The 18,821-nt window shown below is 43.0% G+C and overlaps 2 protein-coding genes across 11 annotated transcripts in view; one reads left to right on the top strand and one right to left on the bottom strand.

The window, feature by feature from the left end:
- CORIN (corin, serine peptidase) overlaps positions 1-11,750 on the top strand; it is a 228,265-nt gene extending 216,515 nt beyond the window's left edge. For 4 of the 5 annotated variants that reach the window (XM_057309874.1, XM_057309875.1, XM_057309873.1 and 1 more), the window contains 3 exons: positions 7,385-7,656; positions 9,732-9,865; positions 11,256-11,750. In XM_057309874.1, coding sequence (XP_057165857.1) covers positions 7,385-7,656; positions 9,732-9,865; positions 11,256-11,438 — 589 coding nt within the window. In that variant the 3' untranslated portion in view covers positions 11,439-11,750. Of the gene's footprint in view, positions 1-3,562; positions 4,182-7,384; positions 7,657-9,731; positions 9,866-11,255 lie in introns of those variants that run through there. The other variant, XM_057309877.1, reaches the window with a different exon arrangement.
- A 2,309-nt stretch (positions 11,751-14,059) lies between these two features.
- ATP10D (ATPase phospholipid transporting 10D (putative)) overlaps positions 14,060-18,821 on the bottom strand; it is a 104,732-nt gene continuing 99,970 nt past the window's right edge. For all 6 annotated transcript variants that reach the window (XM_026508835.4, XM_048211753.2, XM_044387709.3 and 3 more), the window contains one exon: positions 14,060-15,919. In XM_026508835.4, coding sequence (XP_026364620.2) covers positions 15,589-15,919 — 331 coding nt within the window. In that variant the 3' untranslated portion in view covers positions 14,060-15,588. The remainder of the gene's footprint in view (positions 15,920-18,821) is intronic.

Raw genomic sequence — 18,821 nt, 5'->3', positions numbered from 1 at the left:
TTTAAGTCACTCAGTCTATGGTAATTTGTTATAACATCCTGAGCTAAGATAAGAACCCAATTCTTGGCTTTCTTATCTGTATACAGTCATCTAATAATATGGTTTCAAATACAGGTACGTATTTGAACAAATATGAATATCCAGTATGGATATGAATATCACTATGAATATCACAATTGAATATAAAATATGAACATAATACATTTATTCATGACTTCCAAACTTGTATCTCCAACCCAGCCCAGATTTTTCCCAACCACCACCCCTACCCACGACTTTTTAAACATGGAGCACTGGGTGTTACACGCAAACAATGAATCATGGAACACTACATCAAAAACTAAGGATGTACTGTTTGGTGACTAACATAATAAAAAATTTTTAAAAATAAACATGTATATTTAACTGCTTAGATGAGCTGTCCATTTGAATGTGTAATCAACATCCTACTTTACATGGCCAAAACAAAATTTGATTCCTTACCCTTCCCACTGATCAAATAATTGTGTGCCTCACAAACTTTCCCCATCTCAGTAAAAATCATCATTATCCATTGGTTCACCAAACCTAAGAATCATCCTTAATTCCTCTCACATTTACTCTAGTCATAATTTCTGTAATTTCCAAATTATCTCTAACTCAATCACCTCTCACCATCTTCATGCTATAATCCTAGTCTAAGCCAACATCATACCAGGTCTCCGCTATTACATTGGTTTCCTAGGGTTACCGTAACAAAATACCATAAACTGGGTGGCTTGAACAACAGAATTTTATTATCTTACAGTTCTGGAAGCTAGAAGTCCAAGATCAAGTCCCAGATCAAAACCCTTCCCATTGTAACAAGAATAAAATCTTCTCATCATGGCCTTTCAAGATCTGATCTTACCTCTTGGACTGCATCTCCCCCTAGTCTCCCATGGTTCACTGGGCTGCAGACACCTAGCCTTCTTTGTGTGCTTGAAACCCTCCAAGCTCATTTCTACCTCAGGACATTTGAACTTGCTGCTTTTGCAGTTAGAGTCACAAAACTACCTCCTTCTAGTCATTAAAGTCTCTAAGTATGACTTTGTCAAAGACCTTCCCTAACCATCATGGCTACAGTGAAACCGCCCGCCTCAGTCATCTATCATATAACCCTATTTTGTCACTTTTAAGTGCCCAAGATAATCTTATTTCTTTATATATTCTTTAGTGCAGTAGAATGAAAGCTCTCTGAGGGCATGAACTGTCTGACTTCCTCACCCTTGTGTTTTCATTTCTTCCAGCGTGGCATATGGCAGCCACTCATAAATATTTGTTAACTGACTAACCAGCCCCTTCTAGATATTTCTTAGTAATCATATGGGCAGTTCTTTTAGTAGTCAGGACTATAATTTGTCTGATAGAAATGTTAATTCATCTACTGAACGTCAAAGATGTCTCACTGAGTCCTCCCAAATCTTAGACCACACATCAGTTCAACACTGTCAAGTGTCAAGCACCTGTATGTCTTATCAAAGGGAAGATGGATCTTCTGCATATTGTCTGAAGAACATCCTCTCTGGAGAAATTGGAAGCAAACTCCAGACCATTCTGTTTTATCTTAGCTCTTTACTAATATTATTTGCCACAGACAGAAATTGTTCCCTTTCCTTGTTCTTGCACGTTATTTTGCAGAGAAGCCATTTTATGTTTCTTACTTTTCTCCTTTTTAAACAAACCCCTGCTCAGTCTATGAGTAAGACTTTCTAGTAATGGTTACACTACATGCCACTCTTTTGTGCTAGAGTTTCCAGTTGCGAAGCTCTGGGATCCTGGGATCATGTTTCCTCTTCTGCTGTTCCTTCATTTTCTTATTGTGGTCACGTGGGATGGTAGCATCAGAATTTGGCATTTGAAATATCTCATCTCTCTTAATCTATATTTGCTTTAAGAGTCCCTGGATACAATATCATGTCTGCATTCCGTCCCCCCCATTCTGAAATCTGATTCTTGAATTTCTAGGATATGTATCTGACTACCCTTCTCTTTTGCTTTTTTGGACCCTGGGATAACAGGATTTTTCACTTTCTGTAATTTCACCACTGGTGGCTCGCTCCCCCTTATGTCTGGGAGATATGTTCAGGAAAGAGAAGATCTCTTCCTGCTGTCTGCCGTCCTGTCACTCACCAGTAAGTCCACCATGTGACATGCTTTTCTGCAGCGGGTACCTGATTCCCATGTAGATGTCTGTGGACCTTTCTTTTTGTTCCAGAGAAGTTTGGTAGAAAAGGTGTGGTCTAGGGGTTTAAAGGACCAGCATTCCGGTCTGTTACCATCACTTGCTATCTCTGTAACTTTAGATGAGTCATTCATCTGCTATGAATCCCTGCTTTCTCTTCTCTGAAATGGGATAAGAATTCCTGTTACAGAGGGGAGGGAGGTGGGGGAATGGGATAGGCTGGTGATGGGTAGTAAGGAGGGCACGTATTGCGTGGTGCACTGGGTGTCATACGCAACTAATGAATCATCGAACTTTACATCAGAAACCAGGGATGTACTGTACGGTGACTAACATAATATAATAAAAAACAAACAAACAAACAAACAAAAAGAATTCCTGTTACATCTCACAGTTGGCAGGATCAAGAAGATCACTTGAAATGATGTGTATGGAAATACTAGACAAGCTATGAAGTAGAGCTCTTACACGGCTGTAAACCCCGGCTGCTAGTTTATTTTGCTTATTGTGTTGCTTTTTTTGGGGGGGGGGGCAACATTTAAAACTGTAATACCTAACAGCAATCCAGAACTCTGGCTTCCCTTGAACATTCAAAAAGTCAGGTCCTCCCTGGCATTCCAACATGACAGCAATAAGCAGGAGCGGAGAAGTCGCTGACCCTCCAGACGGGCACAGCCTGTGATTTGACACACTCTGCTCTGACTTCCACCTGGTCCCTTCACATATTTGCTCTCTGATCACCCCATTCTAAAGTCTGTTCCCTGGGTGTGGTGCAGAGAACCCTTTATGAACACCAAAGGCAGAGCACAATATTAAAAGTAAGAGGGTTGGGGCACCTGGGTGGCTCCGTTGGTTAAGCAACTGCCTTCAGCTCAGGTCATGATCCCGGGGTCCTGGGATCAAGCCCCACATTGGGCTCCTTGCTCATCAGGGAGCCTGCTTCTCCTTCTCCCTCTGCCTGCCGCTCCCCCTGCTCGTGCTCGCTCTCTCTGTATTAAATTAATTAATTAATTTTAAAAAGTAAGAGGGTTGTGAGATTTATAGAACAGCAATGATGCCATTGTGTGGTATTTCTTAGTGCAAATTTGGTCACCTTCAAACTACCTCTAAATCATAACTTAGCTGTACTATTTCTGGAGTAAGACTTGTAAAAACAGGGTGGTTTCTATCACAGGTATTAATTATAAATATTAATTTTCTTTCCTTAAAATGATAAATGTTAAATATAAGATATTAAAACAAAACCAGAAAGGATGAAAGAAAGGGGAATTTTATGCTCTTAAGAAAATGAAGATGGAAAATCTCTAAACCTGGCTAGCTGATGTAACTAAAAATGTGGCATTTTTGTGTCTACACTAGGGTTCAAGCTGACAAATTGTAAACCGGATTGACTGGTTCTTATGACCGGGGACATCGTGCCTGCGATTTTGTATAAATTTCCCTGCCTGTCATCTAAGCTGTACATGTAGCTGGCTTTTCTCTCTAGAGCTGATGCGTGAAGAATTCTACATTGAAATCGTATTATCTCAATGTTCTCTGTAAAGTGTGTTCATTATTAAAGCAGCAGTGTAGGCATGACGCAAATTAGACCATAAATGTGAATTTCAGACAAAGAAATGCCATCTGGAGCTTAAATGAAAGGGAAAAAGGGTCTCTTAACGTCTTCCTCAGCCATTTTCATTGTGATTGGTGGATTTTCACTGGGCTTCCCCTCTGCTTGCTTCGTCCCTCCCAGAGCATGAGGGGTCTCTGCAGAAACTTCTTTAAGGATGTGCCAGTTCTCTGTGCTGCTGCTTTGAGGTCTGACAGCTCAGTTTGAAAAAGTCCCCCCTAGGGGCACCTGGGTGGCTCAGTCGTTAAGCGTCTGCCTTCGGCTTAGGGCTTGATCCCAGCGGTCTGGGTTCGAGCCCCACATCAGGCTCCTCCGCTGGGAGCCTGCTTCTTCCTCTCCCACTCCCCCTGCTTGTGTTCCCTCTCTCACTGGCTCTCTCTCTCTGTCAAATAAATAAATAAATAATCTTAAAAAAAAAAAGTCCCCCCTATGCTGAATATTTTCGCGGCTGTACTTGGCTTTTTTTCTTTGTTGCTCAAAACACTTTTCATTGAAAAGCCCATACAAACATAGCTTGTTCCTACGGGTTTCTCCATGGGGGGTAATATGAAGTGAAACTAGACTCATGCGGCATTCATGTAGACCTAGATTTTCTTTCCCCTTTTTGCTTCCACCAAGATGGGGCTGTCTCTGCCATTATTCCTACTCATTCTTTCCGGCATGTGTTTAATATGCCTGTACACATACATCGATACACAGTTCCCTCACATGCCCATTTCAAACAACAGGTTGTGGTTTTTCCTGGTTTTTGCCAGACTTAGAAAAAAAAAACCAAACATTAGAAGAGACTTTTTTTTTCCCATCACACTCATAAAATGGAAAAAGAACAATATCCTCACTGATTACAAAAGTTATGTGCATTTCCTGTGTACGCTTTGGTTGGTTGGTTTGTGGTGATGTTAATGCTGTACGGACAGTAGCTTGTATGGCAATAAACTACTAGATAGAAGTTAATAACATTTAGCAGTTTTATTTTTCACTGTTAAACACAATATAGTAATTAAGTCTGAAATTTATGTTATTTCATCTTGTTACAACTAATTTGCAGTGTTCAACTGTTTGAAATACTGCTTGTGATTTAAGCAAATGGGTGAATATTTGTTAGAAGCAAAAATTAGTAGCTCTGAGTCAAGGTCTAGAAGGTCTAGTAAGTAGGCAGAAATGTGAAATAAATTGCTGCTTGGCTTCAGATGCCTTAAATAATAGGATCGCAAGGGAATGTTGAATTTCTCAAATAGTCATGCACTTACTTCTGTAGATGTAAAAATGGAAATATCAAGGGAAGGAGGGAAGGAAGGGAGGAAGTGTAGGGGAGAGGGAAGGAGGGGAGAGAGAGAAAGAAGGGAGGGAGAGAGAAAGAAGAAAGAAGAAAGAAAGAGAAAGAAACAAAGAAAGAAAGAGGAAGGAAGGAAGGAAGGAAGGAAGGAAGGAAGGAAGGAAGGAAGGAAGGAAGAAAAAGAAAGGAAGGAGGGAAGAGAGGGAGGAAAGAAAAGAAAAGAAAGAAAGAAGAAAGAAAGACAGGTTCTTTGAATGATGGCTTTATTTAATGAAGAATAACTCTTCTGTAAGATCATCTTGTAATGCTCCTGAGATAGTGCTTCCTGCATTTTACTATGATTGCTTCTTTACTTGTTCATCTTCACTCAATTCTTAGGTTTGTGTGGGTGGGAATCCTGTCTGTCTCGCTTGTTGTAATCCCTGCACAATGTCTGGCATGGAGGAGTTGCCATAAATCTATACCTACCTATATGTCTATAGCTAATTCCTCTATCTATGTCTACATTCAAAGAAGGACATCGATTCCTGTCTGTATAGTCTTAAAATTATTATTGTTTACAATGGCAAAAGGATAGAATGTATGGGCCCTGTAGAGCTGTCTTTTGGTAGTGTGCTCCAAGATTCCAGGTATCCATAAACAGGTCGAATGCTGACCTTGGCCACTTCTTTCCTAGCCTTTCTGAAATCTCAGCCTTCTGAACCTTTGCCGTGCATGAGAACACAATGAAGAAACGCTTGCCAAGGAAGGAGGGATGTGGGTGACTTTTTATCTGAGACTCCTAGGGAGCCCTTAAAAATATGGATTCCCAGGCCCCAGCCCAAAACTTTCAATTGACATGGGGTGATGCCCAGAAAATCGGTACTTAAAAGCCTCAGCCTGGATTAAAAAACAGCTGTTTGGTGGGTCAAATCAACCTACTTTAGTTGGACAAGCTCCCAAGTGGGGGCAGTGGGGGCACGGCTCACACTACCCCCGTATAAGGGAGTGTCCACGAAGTAAGGTCCACCAGCACTGCAGTCCTCTACACGTCCACTCCTTTGCTCCTGACCCACTCTGGTCCTCCAGAGTGGACTGGGACTGGGAATGGAAGAGAGGGTGGAGGGACTGATGAAGAATAGACCTTGCCTAGGTGACTGGATTTGGGTATTAGTAACTGTTTTGAAACAACATTCACTGAGCCATCATTAAACAAATACTTGTTGAGAACCCACTGCATCCTTGTTCCCAGGCCCTGTGAATGCAGCCGGGAACAGGACCAACCAAGGCCCTGGTCTCACAGAACTTACATTCTGGGTGCAAGGCAGAGAACAGACGAACAGATGTGCCAATGTCATTGAGATCAATGAGATGAAAATCAAAGGGGTCAAGAGTAGAGAGTGATGCGGCAGAATAAAGCCTAGACTGGGTGGCCAAGGAGGGCAGCCGTAAGGAGGTGGTATTTGAGCTGAGACCTCGAAGAAGGGAAGGAGTTAAAGTGGGAACCATATGGGAGCTGAGAGGACAGAAAGGGAAGGGCCTCGAGTGTGTTGAGAGATGATTGGGTATTTAAGTATGCAGCACGGGAGGGTGGAGATACGCGTTTGGGAGTTACCAGGACTTGGTGGCATTTAAACCCATTGGACTCAATGAAATCTTTAAGGGGCTGAGTAGGAAATAAGAAGACTGACAGTAGAGCCCTGGGGCACGTCAACATAGACTTGAGAGCAGAGAAGAGGAGACCAACGGAAAAATGAAAAGGAAGGAGAATGAAAAGCCAAAGCTAAGATATTCCTCCAAGAAGGATTATGTGCCTTAGAAAAATGGCAAGTTTTCAGGGGAACCTTTTGGAAATTTCAAGCCAAGGCTTACAGAGGAGACCCACGACGTCCAGTGGTCAGACTCAGACTCCATTGTTTTTGAACACTTGCTGGGGTTACTCTAGTCAAACCATCTTAAAACACTTCACTCACTTAAATTTCAGGACTCTCCATGTGCCAGAGTTTCCTCTCTCTTCTTCGTGTCTTATTATTTTTCCCACTTGGTGTAGCAGGGAACCCCCCTGCCTGCCTTTCAAACTGAAACAAGTTTTATTTTCCGGAATGGCCCCATTCTAGAAGCATGAGCTTTGCGTTCCACGAGAATATCTATTTACAAATTGCTCATGCCGTTATAGAAATGCCTCTTCTATAAATATGTTGGGCGTGGAAAGAGCCATTACTTACATAAATAAGATATTTTCAAAATCACATGTAAACTTCAAAATGTAAAATTGAGTTTCAGATGCCACGAGCTCTCGAATTCGTTCTTTTAGGCGAGAGAACGCCGCCGTTTGGAAAGTGGTGTTGGGCATCAACAATCTAGACCAGCCGTCGACGTTCATGCAGACGCGCCTGGTCAAGACCATCGTGCTGCACCCTCGCTACAGCCGCGCCGTGGTGGACTATGACATCAGCGTCGTGGAGCTCAGCGAGGACGTCGAGGAAACCAGCTACGTGCGGCCGGTCTGCTTGCCCGGCTCGGGGCAGGCCTTGGAACCCGACACGTACTGCTATATCACAGGCTGGGGCCACATGGGCAACAAAAGTAAGTCAGGAGCCTGGCGGGCACGTGCCTTTCCGTGTGTACCTGAAAACCACTGTGTCACCTCCCGGGCTTTGGCCCCAATTCCCATTTTCACTTTGAGAAGTGTAGCCACAAATGGTAAATCGTAGGTGTCTGTGTCACCCTCCCCTCCCACGCACAGGGGAGATGTCAGTACTTACACCTGCCACGCTCAGAGGCAGCCTCACAAATCCTTCTGCACACCTCAGATTGTCTCTTCAGGGAGCCACTCACTCACTACCCATGTGGAGCCGCCATGCAAGAGGTCTGTGGGTCATCCTGGCTTCAGACCGTCTCTACCACCGATTCCCACCCTGCAGGAGGCGTCCCTCGGAGCGTCTCTCGAGCGGCTAGGCTGTTCCAGTCCCCCAGTCAAGCTGCACGGTCCCGTTTCCAGTTCTGCGTTATGATTTGGTCTTGTCAGCATCTATACCACAACCTCTAAGTCCGTCCAGAGAAAACTGCTTTGCTATTTGCCTTCTTAAACTGATGAAAGGCGTTTGGCTCCCTAGGTGATTTAAACATACGACACATATAAACATTAAAGAATTTGTACTCTTTACTCCCAGTCCCCATAATGGACCCTCTCATTTTGTTTGACCTATTAAAAGCGTAGAATAAGAATGTAATCAGTGAGGTATTTTCTTTAACAGTACGTCCTGACCTCTCTGGTTCTATCAAGGGTAACCCCGTGGCTCTCGGGAATGGTGACGTGTGTCGTGTCCTGGCATCTACCTTAGCAACTGCCAATTTGAAGGACGGGTTTGGTTTTGTTTGTTTTTTTCCCCCTTAAATTTAGTCAGATTAGATTTGGGCTAAGCTGAGTTTCTTTTCCATATGATCAACTGACAACAGAAGGAAAAAGCCAAAAGACAGAAATGAGTCAATGACTTCTGAAACGCTCACGTGGAAGATCTTCGAAGGCGGTGTTGGACGTATGACGTCACCATTCCTGCGGACCTCCATGTTTCAAAGCTATAATTAGCGCTGTGATGTCATATAACAGCAGGATATACCTTGTATCGCCCCTACTTGTCTTGTTTCTACAATATCCACATCCAGCTCGGAGCAGTCACGTAGCATCGCACGTACCACATACATGGTGTAGCATGAAGGGGGGGTTCTGAATTCACTTAGGTCTGGTTGACCCTGACTTCCTAGCTAACCGTAAAATGGAAAAAAATAATAGCAGCTGTCTAAGTCGCAGGAGTATTGGAATGATTAAAGACAGCAGGCCCGGAAAACACTGCGTGCAGGTCCAGGCCTGTGACTAGCACCCAATAAACGTTAGTGATGGTTCGTATTACCATTCTTTTGACAAGTCATTGAAATTGTTTTCATCATATTGATTTTTCAGATATGATTCTTTCTTCCCATCAGCTACCCTGTACATATATACACACTGCTTCACCCTCACTATCTAAAAGGAGAACAATAGGTATAATTTTGCAGGTCTAAACAACAAAAGATTATGCTTCAAGAAACCCATTATTATTCTTATAGAACTTATAGAATTTGCATGTTCCCTCTGCTCACAGTAAGAGATGGCTTTGTCCCTCCCAACATCTGTCATCCGTTCTAGGATTAAAGGTTCTTACCTCCGGTAATGGCCATGATAGCACATGGTGAGACCTAGTTCTTAAACCTAAGATAAAGTCCCCCTCCTCCCATTAGACCCGATGAGCGTGGTGGTCTAACCCTCCGTCTGGGGCAGTGCTCTGGCTTGATTATTTTTCTTTTCCTTGTTGTAGCTGTTCTTGTTGAAGCATATATTAAGAGGGGAAAAACAAGAGCCAAGTTACCTAACCAGGATACTGATCAGTCTGTGCCTCAGTTTCTCTTTAATAAAATAAAGGAGTTTGACTAGATGATCGCTATCGACACTTCTCATTGAAAATTCTGGTGCCAGATAAGCCTTGTCTTTGAAACGGCATTTTAAGTAAAGAGTTTGGTTCTCTGGGCATACAAATGTAATGATTTCACTTACAGCTAGCCTCATTTGTGAGTCATTTTTGCCCTTTTACATATTTTGTTTTTTCTTTCTTTAAAAACCCCAGTGCCTTTTAAGCTGCAAGAGGGGGAGGTCCGCATCATCTCCCTGGAGCAGTGCCAGTCCTACTTCGACATGAAGACCATCACCGCGCGGATGATATGTGCTGGCTACGAGTCAGGCACGGTCGACTCGTGCATGGTAAATTGCTCTGCTTACCGAGGACATTCAGTTCAGCAGGAACTTCAGTGGGTCCCTATAAACTCGTTATTATTCACGTGTGGCCCTTTGGGAATATTTTTTGGAGACTGCTTATTACCCGATGTTTAATTGTGCACGGTATGTACTTTCTCCAGTACCCAAGCGATCCCCCTCACTACCTCCATGCCCTTCGCTCTGGTTGCCTTCAGCTTTCTCCTCTGCTGCCTGGGGAACTGCACCCTGGCTCAGCAACAGGAAGAAAGCCGCTGTCTGGATCGGGGTGCCAGACTGCGTGGGTCTAATGCTAGCTCTGCCCACGAACGTGGTACACACCTGAGCCTCAGTCTCGTCCCCTCCAAAATGGGTATTATAATGATTATTAGCAACTCATAGGGATCTCATGAGGATTAAATGAGCAAATCCGAGGGAAAGTGCTTAGAGGAGCATCAGTAAACGTAATTCCTGTTTTTCTCCAACATGACCTGGGGGGCAAGACCATCTATATAATTCCAAGTTTGACATCCTTATAGGGCAGGAGTATGTGTAAATTCCCACCATGAATTCACGTACTTACTTCCTTATTTTCTAGGATATCGATCCCTCTCTTTTGAGGCCGTGCAGAATACACCTAATCTCTGGTCTTTTCAGATGTAGCCAATAGTAACGTTTATAAAGCCAGTGTCTCACTGCTAATCATATGCGGGCGAAAGAACTACAACACCTGAAATGCCAAGAATGAAAATCTCCATGCATACGAGGGAGAGCGGAGGCTACAAACACAACACCTTACTGTAAATGATTCGGTGTGTTATCTTCCACTCCGTACACTCACCGAAAAAGTCCTAAGAACTGTTAAGAAAGGCAGCAAGTTGCTAGTGTCTTTTACTAAATGCCCTCATTCACAAAGAAAGAATCTTGAAAATAGAGAGTTACTCTGGAATATTTTTCTAGTACTGTTGCGTGGAGGAAAAAAATATCTTTACATGTTCCCTTTTGGGTACCTTCAACATGTAGAAAATGGCTCAAAGTTGAAGAATGAGATTAGGAGAGGATTCGTTCTGATACACTAAAAAAATTATGACCTATTTTGATAAGCACAGGAAATGGCTGAGAAGTCTGATTTCATGGAACTAAGACTATAGTTCTTTCCCAAGGCACCCCCAGTCTTTTAAAGATCAAGGTTTAAAACATGCATTTGAAAGTTCCACCTGTGTAGTGGAGAGCTGCTCCCTCCGGTTGGCGACGAAAGCCTTGTTTCAACTTTCCAAGAAGTTGGTTCAGCTGGGTTTGGCTTCACTATCCCCCCCCCCGCCCCCCCGCAGGATAACACGGATGCATGAGGGCTCTGAAATACCAGTGACTAATGTCCACCCACTGCTGTTCATTACAGGGTGACAGCGGTGGGCCACTTGTCTGCGAGCGACCTGGAGGACAGTGGACATTATTCGGTTTGACGTCGTGGGGCTCCGTCTGCTTTTCCAAAGTCCTGGGGCCTGGAGTTTATAGCAATGTGTCCTACTTCGTCGAATGGATTGAAAGACAAATATACATCCATACCTTTCTCCTAAACTAATTCCAAAGATGATGAGAGACTTTTGCCAGCTACACTCAAAGAAAACGGACTTGCCGCCTGTGGAGAGCTTCGTGCAGAAAGCTGTCCAGAAGCCCTTTCCACGGACAGGGACGCTCAGCAGTGCACCGCTAATGTTCACATTTGGGTCTACTGTTACTGTTTTTTCAACTTTAGTTTTCTCTTCCTTCAAGTTTAATGACAGTCTTTAAAAACAACAAAAAACAAAGCAGATTTTGTTTTTTTGCCAGGCCTAATCTTGACCACAGCACAAAAGTATCAGCTCTGGAATAAGACAGGTGCTAGGGTAACAGGTTCTAGAAAATTCTCTTTATTCCAGTCACAAAGAGGACATTGAGATCCAGGCTGACCAATCTTTGCCAGCTTTTGTTTCTCAAGCACAATAGCAGAGTGGCAAATTTTAATATTAATATTGGAGACTTGCTTTTGATTTATTAAGAGCCAAGGCAATTTACACGCTTAAATTATTTACTATTACTCACATCTGCGTAATTCTGAAAACCTACGGACGACAGAGGTAAGACAAGTAGCATCATTTAGGTAGTTGAAATGGCAAGACACACTGAACACAAAGCTCTTTAGACATCAACAGTAGCGTTTAACATTACTGGACTGCACGTTCTGAACTTAAATCAAGGATATAACCTTATAGAAAAATCTCCATAGAACCTTCCCTAGAGCTGGGATTTGTTCAGTGTGTTATCAGTTGGCTGACTGAGACCTCAACGGCTGGAATATTCACGGGAAACATTTTGTTTTGCCTGTGTCACCGTGAATGGAGATTAAACTTTGCCAGAGGAGAACTTGCTTTAGCCTGGAGAGATTCAATTTTTGAAAACAAAAATTAAACTGCACCCGACCTCCAATTCGGTATTTTCCAATTTTCCTGTGTTTTCCATGATGATAAAGTCACAGAAGCGCCTCTCAAAGCACAGTTCAAGTCTGCATGGAGTAAAACATTTTGTAATTTTCCTTGAAATGTGTTTAATTTCTGATGTTGTCATTGCCTCCCCTTGATAATTAAAACAAAAATTTAAAAATGCTTTTAAGCACTAGGCCACTTGATGCACATCAATTTCCGAAGTAACTAGTGGTTAGAAGTATTTTTCTCCCCACTAAAAAGCTTCAAAATGCAAATCTTCACACGTAAGTAATTTAGTTAGGCATCCATTTTGCAACATCCAAATGCCTTCGGAACAAGGAGGATTCCCTCCTAACCTTCCCCGGCACCCCGGACGGCCTCGGCGTCCCCCCCCCCGAGACTCACCTGCAATTTTATACCTGTGTTTTTGTACTCTTTTCTATGTGTGCACGTATTTCAGATTCAAAAAGTTGCCTTGACACTCTCCATGTTCTGGAGTTTGTATAAACCTACTGAGAATGTGAAATCCAGCAACGGAATTAGGGTCAGGATTGTGTGGAAGCGTAAGAACCCATGTCCGTTTCGTTAGAGTGGTAGGTATATACTTCGTGTAATAACTGTGAGCCTTGCTCAACTTATGTTCAGTCAAGTGTACTTACTGTACTTATTCTAAATAACCCTTAACACAAATAAAATGGTACAACCCTTTTTTTTTAATGGACATGGAACATGGATAATAGCAATCCCAGAAAACCATGCCTCCCACTCTAATAGTTGACCTCCAGCCGCCGACCAATCCGAACTGACCTGCCATGTGTCTCGCTGTCACAGGAACACACACTTTTATTTCAGGTGATGGATGGCTGTCTGAAATGACAGGCTGCTAATAGTCTCAAGTCCCTTAAGTGTCCAAAGAAAACTTTAATTCTAGTAAGAGTGCAAGCAATCTTTCATGTCTAGAGTACATTTTGGGAGCCTGATATAATAATTCTTTCATAAATATTTTGGGGTAAAGTTATACCCCAAAACATATATTATTAATCAATTTTTTTTCCTGGCTACCAGGAGCAATGATACAATGCTTGGTCCCCTGAAATTTGGTAAAATACACGGAATACCAAAATGCAATAGATCCCATTAGCTTGGGTAACTCTGCGTAAGAGTTATTTACTTGTAAATGAGACCCTTCAAAGCCTTCATACAGATCCCAAATCTCTTTCGCCCAAGGGCCAGATATGTTTCAGAATCCAGAATTTTTCAGAATTTAAAAAATACAATTTAGCAACTGTAATAAAATACATTTTTATAGCAAACTATCTGAATGATTACATTAAATAAACTGCCTTACATCTGTTTAGGACATTGAATTTGCGCCTAACTGATGAAAAAATTTTCAGTTTCAGAGCTCTCGGGATTTTGGAATTGTGGATAAGATTGCGGACTCGTAACAAGAACACTCAAAACTTTCTTCTACTTTTATGTACGGGTACTTGACATCTGGGAGATTGACTTTTTTCCTTAGTCTTCTTGGCTCATTCTCTTTATCTTTAGATTCTAACCTTTATTTATCTTCAGGAAATGAATGCCAGCTGCTGTGAGGATAACAGATGATACAACATTACTGACTTTTTCATATAAGAAAAGGTCATTATGATATTCTGGTAAAAGGTGGGCTTTGGAATTTTTCTCCTAAGCTACCAATTACCATTGGGCTCGGTGGTATGTACAGGAGTGATGCCAGTTTTTCGTACACATGATTTATTAAACGGTTTATTTTAAAAAAAATCATTAAAGCAAGCAGAAAGTAACCTCCAATAGCCATGTGGGATTTTGAAAGTTCTAGAAATTGGTCTCTATAAAAGACTATTTGCGGTAATATCAGACAGTTACAAAAAAAGTCAGACCAGGACACAGAGGCAGCAGGAGAAGATGAAACCCTGAGAATAACAGATTAATAGTCATAAGACATGATACAGACATAAAGCATCAGCATGGGGATTTCAGGAAGGAGATTCTGGGTGGTTAGTGGCCCACAATTTTCAGATGAACAGATATTAAGTTTTCAAAGAACTCAGCAAAAATAGACGACCTTGCAACACCTGGTGAACTAGTCTCTCTGTTCCAACAGCACACATGATTTGCAACAGCAATTAACTCGCTATCGACATTCCTGTCCTTTTAAAATGTATTTAAACACAAAATTTTTCTAAGAACCTCATGGAATCCTGCTGAGAACCACTTGTATTAGTCTCAATGCATAATATCTCATTTTTAAAGGTTACACCACCAGAGACCTTGTAGGGTACCGTAAAGGCTATGAACCCTCAAATGGTCTCTTGAAGATTGTTTTCAAACTGATGGTCTCATTTGCATCAGGCTATTGTGAGTTTCAGGAAACAGGGAATTGCCAAATGGGCCACACACTCAGCTGATTTGGTCTGCCCTACCTATGGCCTAGCTTTCCAGCTGACCTCTGCACAGAGGCAGACCTCATAAAAGGTCTTCCCTTGCCTGAAAGCTGAGAGAGGAACATATTCCTCCCGAACCCTGGCCCCCGTCTGCCCCTGCCCCAGGAAGACCCCGCCTCGACAGAACACTGAAATGAGCAGAGGGGGATGCCTGACATCGGCAGTCAGGCGGCCAAAGGCATCTTCCTGGAGGAAATAAAAAGCTATTAATAATCACTAACTACATTTTCAACAGTACAGTGATTACCCTATTTTAGGTACCTTGTCATTTAAAAGACTCTTTGGAATTTTTTTCTCTGGAAAATAACCATTTATAACATTTTTTTTTCAAGTGGAAATCTCTTCTGCATTCTAACTGATCTAAAAACTACTTTTTCTTCATTAAAGAAAATTCAGATTGGAGTCTGCTCATTGAAAGCATTTCCCTGGAATCTGAAATATCCCAGTAAAAGAACTATATCTCCAATGACCCCTTAAGAATGTCTGCACGTCTGCGACAATTAAAATGCTTTTACGAAATCCAAAAAGTTTCATAAAAGCGTCTGATTCAGAATGAAATATTTTGCCTCCCTAAACTCAGTTCAGGTCAAACTCCAACCACGCTTACAAATATATCTACAAACCTACAAGACAGGTCATCACATTGACTTTTCTGGGCACAGAAGAATCTTCATGTCCCTTGGGGAAAAATCCACCTCATTCTTGCTTGATGGAAGTGCCTCTTCAAGGTCCCTCTTCCAGATTTGAAGGGAGACTTGCCACACTCCAAGGAGGATACCCTGTTTTGTTTTGTTTTTTGTTTTTAACCGTTTGAGGGCCCAGCCATCCCTGAGGCCTTAGTTTCACAGAAGTCTGAGTCCAAAGCAGTTTCACGTACAGATAAGCTTCCCTGCTCGACAGCACAAGACGGTGCTGACATCATCGCAAAGGCAGCAGGCGGGCCAGACATGGCTGTTTTCTCCGACTCGGCAGCTGAGTGGTAAGCAAACTTAGGTGGCCCCCGGCTCATCGTTCCGGCCCCTCTCCACTTCTTGAGAGCTTCAGTCCTCTCCTCTGGAGTCAGTCTGTCAAAGTGCTGAGCCCTCCGAACTGGAGACGGAAACAGGGATCCCTGAAGAACTCGGTATGTAAACCTAGGTTCCAAAAAGCATCACAGAATTAGAGTCACTGCACACCTGGCATGGGACACAAAAATGACTCACCAACTGGAAAAGTAAAAGGGTCTGGTGGCCCCTGTCTCCCTGAGGTAAAGGGGAAAGATAAGCACAGTGCAAGATGGAGACAGTAGCACTATTGAGTAAGTTAATATTTGTAAAGTGCCAAGAAAACAGGGAGTGCCCTGTGGGTGCCTGTCAAGTCAACACAAAATAAAACCTTCGGAGGGACCCACCGTGCTACAGTATAGGCTTAATGTGAGATGAAATGAGATAATACATATAAAGCAGGCAGTGTCGGCACATAGTAAGTGTTCAAAACATGCTGTGAGTTTTCTGGGACGCCTGTGACACATTACTGCGCATTTGTCCCTGTCGGTCCCAGCGGGCAGTGCTGATGCTGGCACAGCATTCTCATAAGGCTTGTGGGTCCCCCACACATGTCGTGGGGGTTTATGCCATTAGACGAGGATCTTCCAAAGAGTTTCTGACATAATCCCATCTCCCTTCCCGGTGGCTGCTGAGGTGGCTAAAGGGATCCGTGTCACAGACCTGATCTCCTCAGCCCCTTGCTGTCCAGCCACACTGTTGGCCTCTCTGGAGCCTATTCCTGAAAGCCAATCTCTTCATTTTCGCAACTTCTGGATCTGGATAGGCAGAGAATTTCCCAAATCTAATTTCTCTGTGTTTAATAGTCCTTCCCTCAATCTCCTTTCTCTCACATGTTATGCTAAGCAGCAAGAAGAGACCGGGCCAGACATTCAACACTAAATATCCAAGGTCATCATTTACAAATTCTGCTTTCCACATACCAGGAGAACCCACTTCAGTTAAGTTTTCTGCCACTATAGTGCCAAGATCCCCTTTCCTCAAATTTCCAGCAACACGTTCCTCCTTTCTTTCGGACTCCTCACCAGCAGTGCCCGTCACATCCCCATTTCTAGCAGCGCTGTTTAAGGCCATATATGTATTTTCTAAGATGGTACCGTGTTCTCCACCTGTGTGCTCCTCGCTTCCTTCTGAATCCCCACCAGCAGGACCTTCAACGTCCACGATCATCTACCGTCTGTTTAAAGACGTCTAGTATTTTTCTATCCTGTACCTTCACGTTCTTCCAGTCTCTGCCCACTATCCAGTTTCAAAGCCACTTCACATGTTTTAGTATTTGTTATGACAGCACCCATCCTCCTGGTACCAAAGTCTGTATTCGTTTTCTGGGGCTGCTGTAACAAGTTACCACAAACCTGATGGATTACAACAACCCGACTTCATTCTCTCACAGTTCTGAAGGTCAAGAATTCTGAAAGCAGTTCACCGAACCAAAATCTAGGTGTTGGAAAGGCCATGCTCCTTCTGGAGGCTCTAGGGGAGAATCTGTTCCTTGTCTCCTTCAGCTTCTGATAACGGCTGACGTTCCTAGCTATGGCCAAGGAATCTGCCACTGTGGTCCAGGTGTCTTCTCCTTATCTGTGTCAAATCGCCCTCTGCCTCTCTCTCTTGTAAGGGTACTTTGGATTGCATTTAGAGCTCACCCAGATAGAAGATAATCTCCCCTCCTCAAGATCCCTACCTTAATCACATCTGCAGAAGCAAAAAACATCACATTCACAGGTTCCAGGGATTAGGGCATGGATCTGTTTGAGGGGGTCATTCTTTTCAGCCTACCACAACAGCGTTAGAATTGTACGGTTAATGTTCTCAAAGGATTTTTTTTTTCAGGCTGTAACTTTATAGGAATTGTTTCTCCATAAATTCTACAAGCTCATCTTGTTAGTTTTTAATCTGAAAGCTGGTATATCAGTGAGTGATATTGTTAAACACACAGCCATAAACCCCACAGGACTCAAGTGTGTTATTCTTGTGCATTTCTAGAAGGAATGCCCATCAACAACAAAGGGTCTGTGCCCACTGTGTCACAGTTACGAACTGGGGGTGGCAAACTTTCCTCTGGTGGGCCAGATAGTAATATTTCAGGCTTGGCAAGCCAGATCGTCTCTGTTGGAACTATTCAGCTCTGCTGTTGCCATGCAAACTCAGCCAGAGATAATACATGAATGAGGATGTCTATATTCCAATAAAACTTGATTTGCTTTTAAAGACAGGCAGCGGGCCATATTTGGCCTGTGAGCCAGTTCATCGTCTCTGTTCGAGAATAATCTAAAATCACCATTTTGACTCTCATATCCCGTTTTAAAAGGCAGAACAACTCTGTGGCACAGTGTTTCCAGCTAACCAGATACATTTTATAAAAAACACAGAGAGAGCTATCGATTAAAAACCTATGCATACCTCTTAGCCATCTCCATCCCGTACAATACTAGAAATTAAAGCTAAACTAAAATGGGAAAGATAACTGAACTCAGATGCAGGAGGGACGTTTTCAGTGTTGGTAAGCTGTACAGAGACGACGTGTCAGTGCACATTCTCCCGTTTTTCCTTCTAGAAACCCCCAGATTTTCGCCGCTCTAAGTCCACACACTGAGGCCCTAGTGAATGGGATATGAGCAATGGTGTGCAACTCGTGGGTCATGCCGTTACCAACAAAAACAAAGCAACAGAACACACAAGAGGAAAGCTGCTCGCACTCCGTTTTCTCTCCTCCCTCCCGCAGACAGGGATGTGGGGGTGCTGGTGGTGAGTCACCTCCACTCATGCAGATGAGGGCAACACCCGTGTGAGCTGGCAGAACAAAAAGCCGGAGGAAAGGATCCTCAGATAACCCTGTGGGTGAAGCCGCCCTATTTTTGGGGAATAGCAACCCGATGAGAATTTTCCATGAGAGAAAAATCTCTCTTCCAGGCTGCTTAAACCATATTTGTTCTCTGGTCAAAGAGTTAAAACCCATGTTTTCACTAGGACGCAGACTGACTTCTCCACTGGG

This window comes from Ursus arctos, unplaced genomic scaffold (genome assembly GCF_023065955.2).
Source record: "Ursus arctos isolate Adak ecotype North America unplaced genomic scaffold, UrsArc2.0 scaffold_9, whole genome shotgun sequence".
Classification (NCBI taxonomy): domain Eukaryota; kingdom Metazoa; phylum Chordata; class Mammalia; order Carnivora; family Ursidae; genus Ursus; species Ursus arctos.
This window is presented reverse-complemented; position numbering and strand designations above follow the sequence as displayed.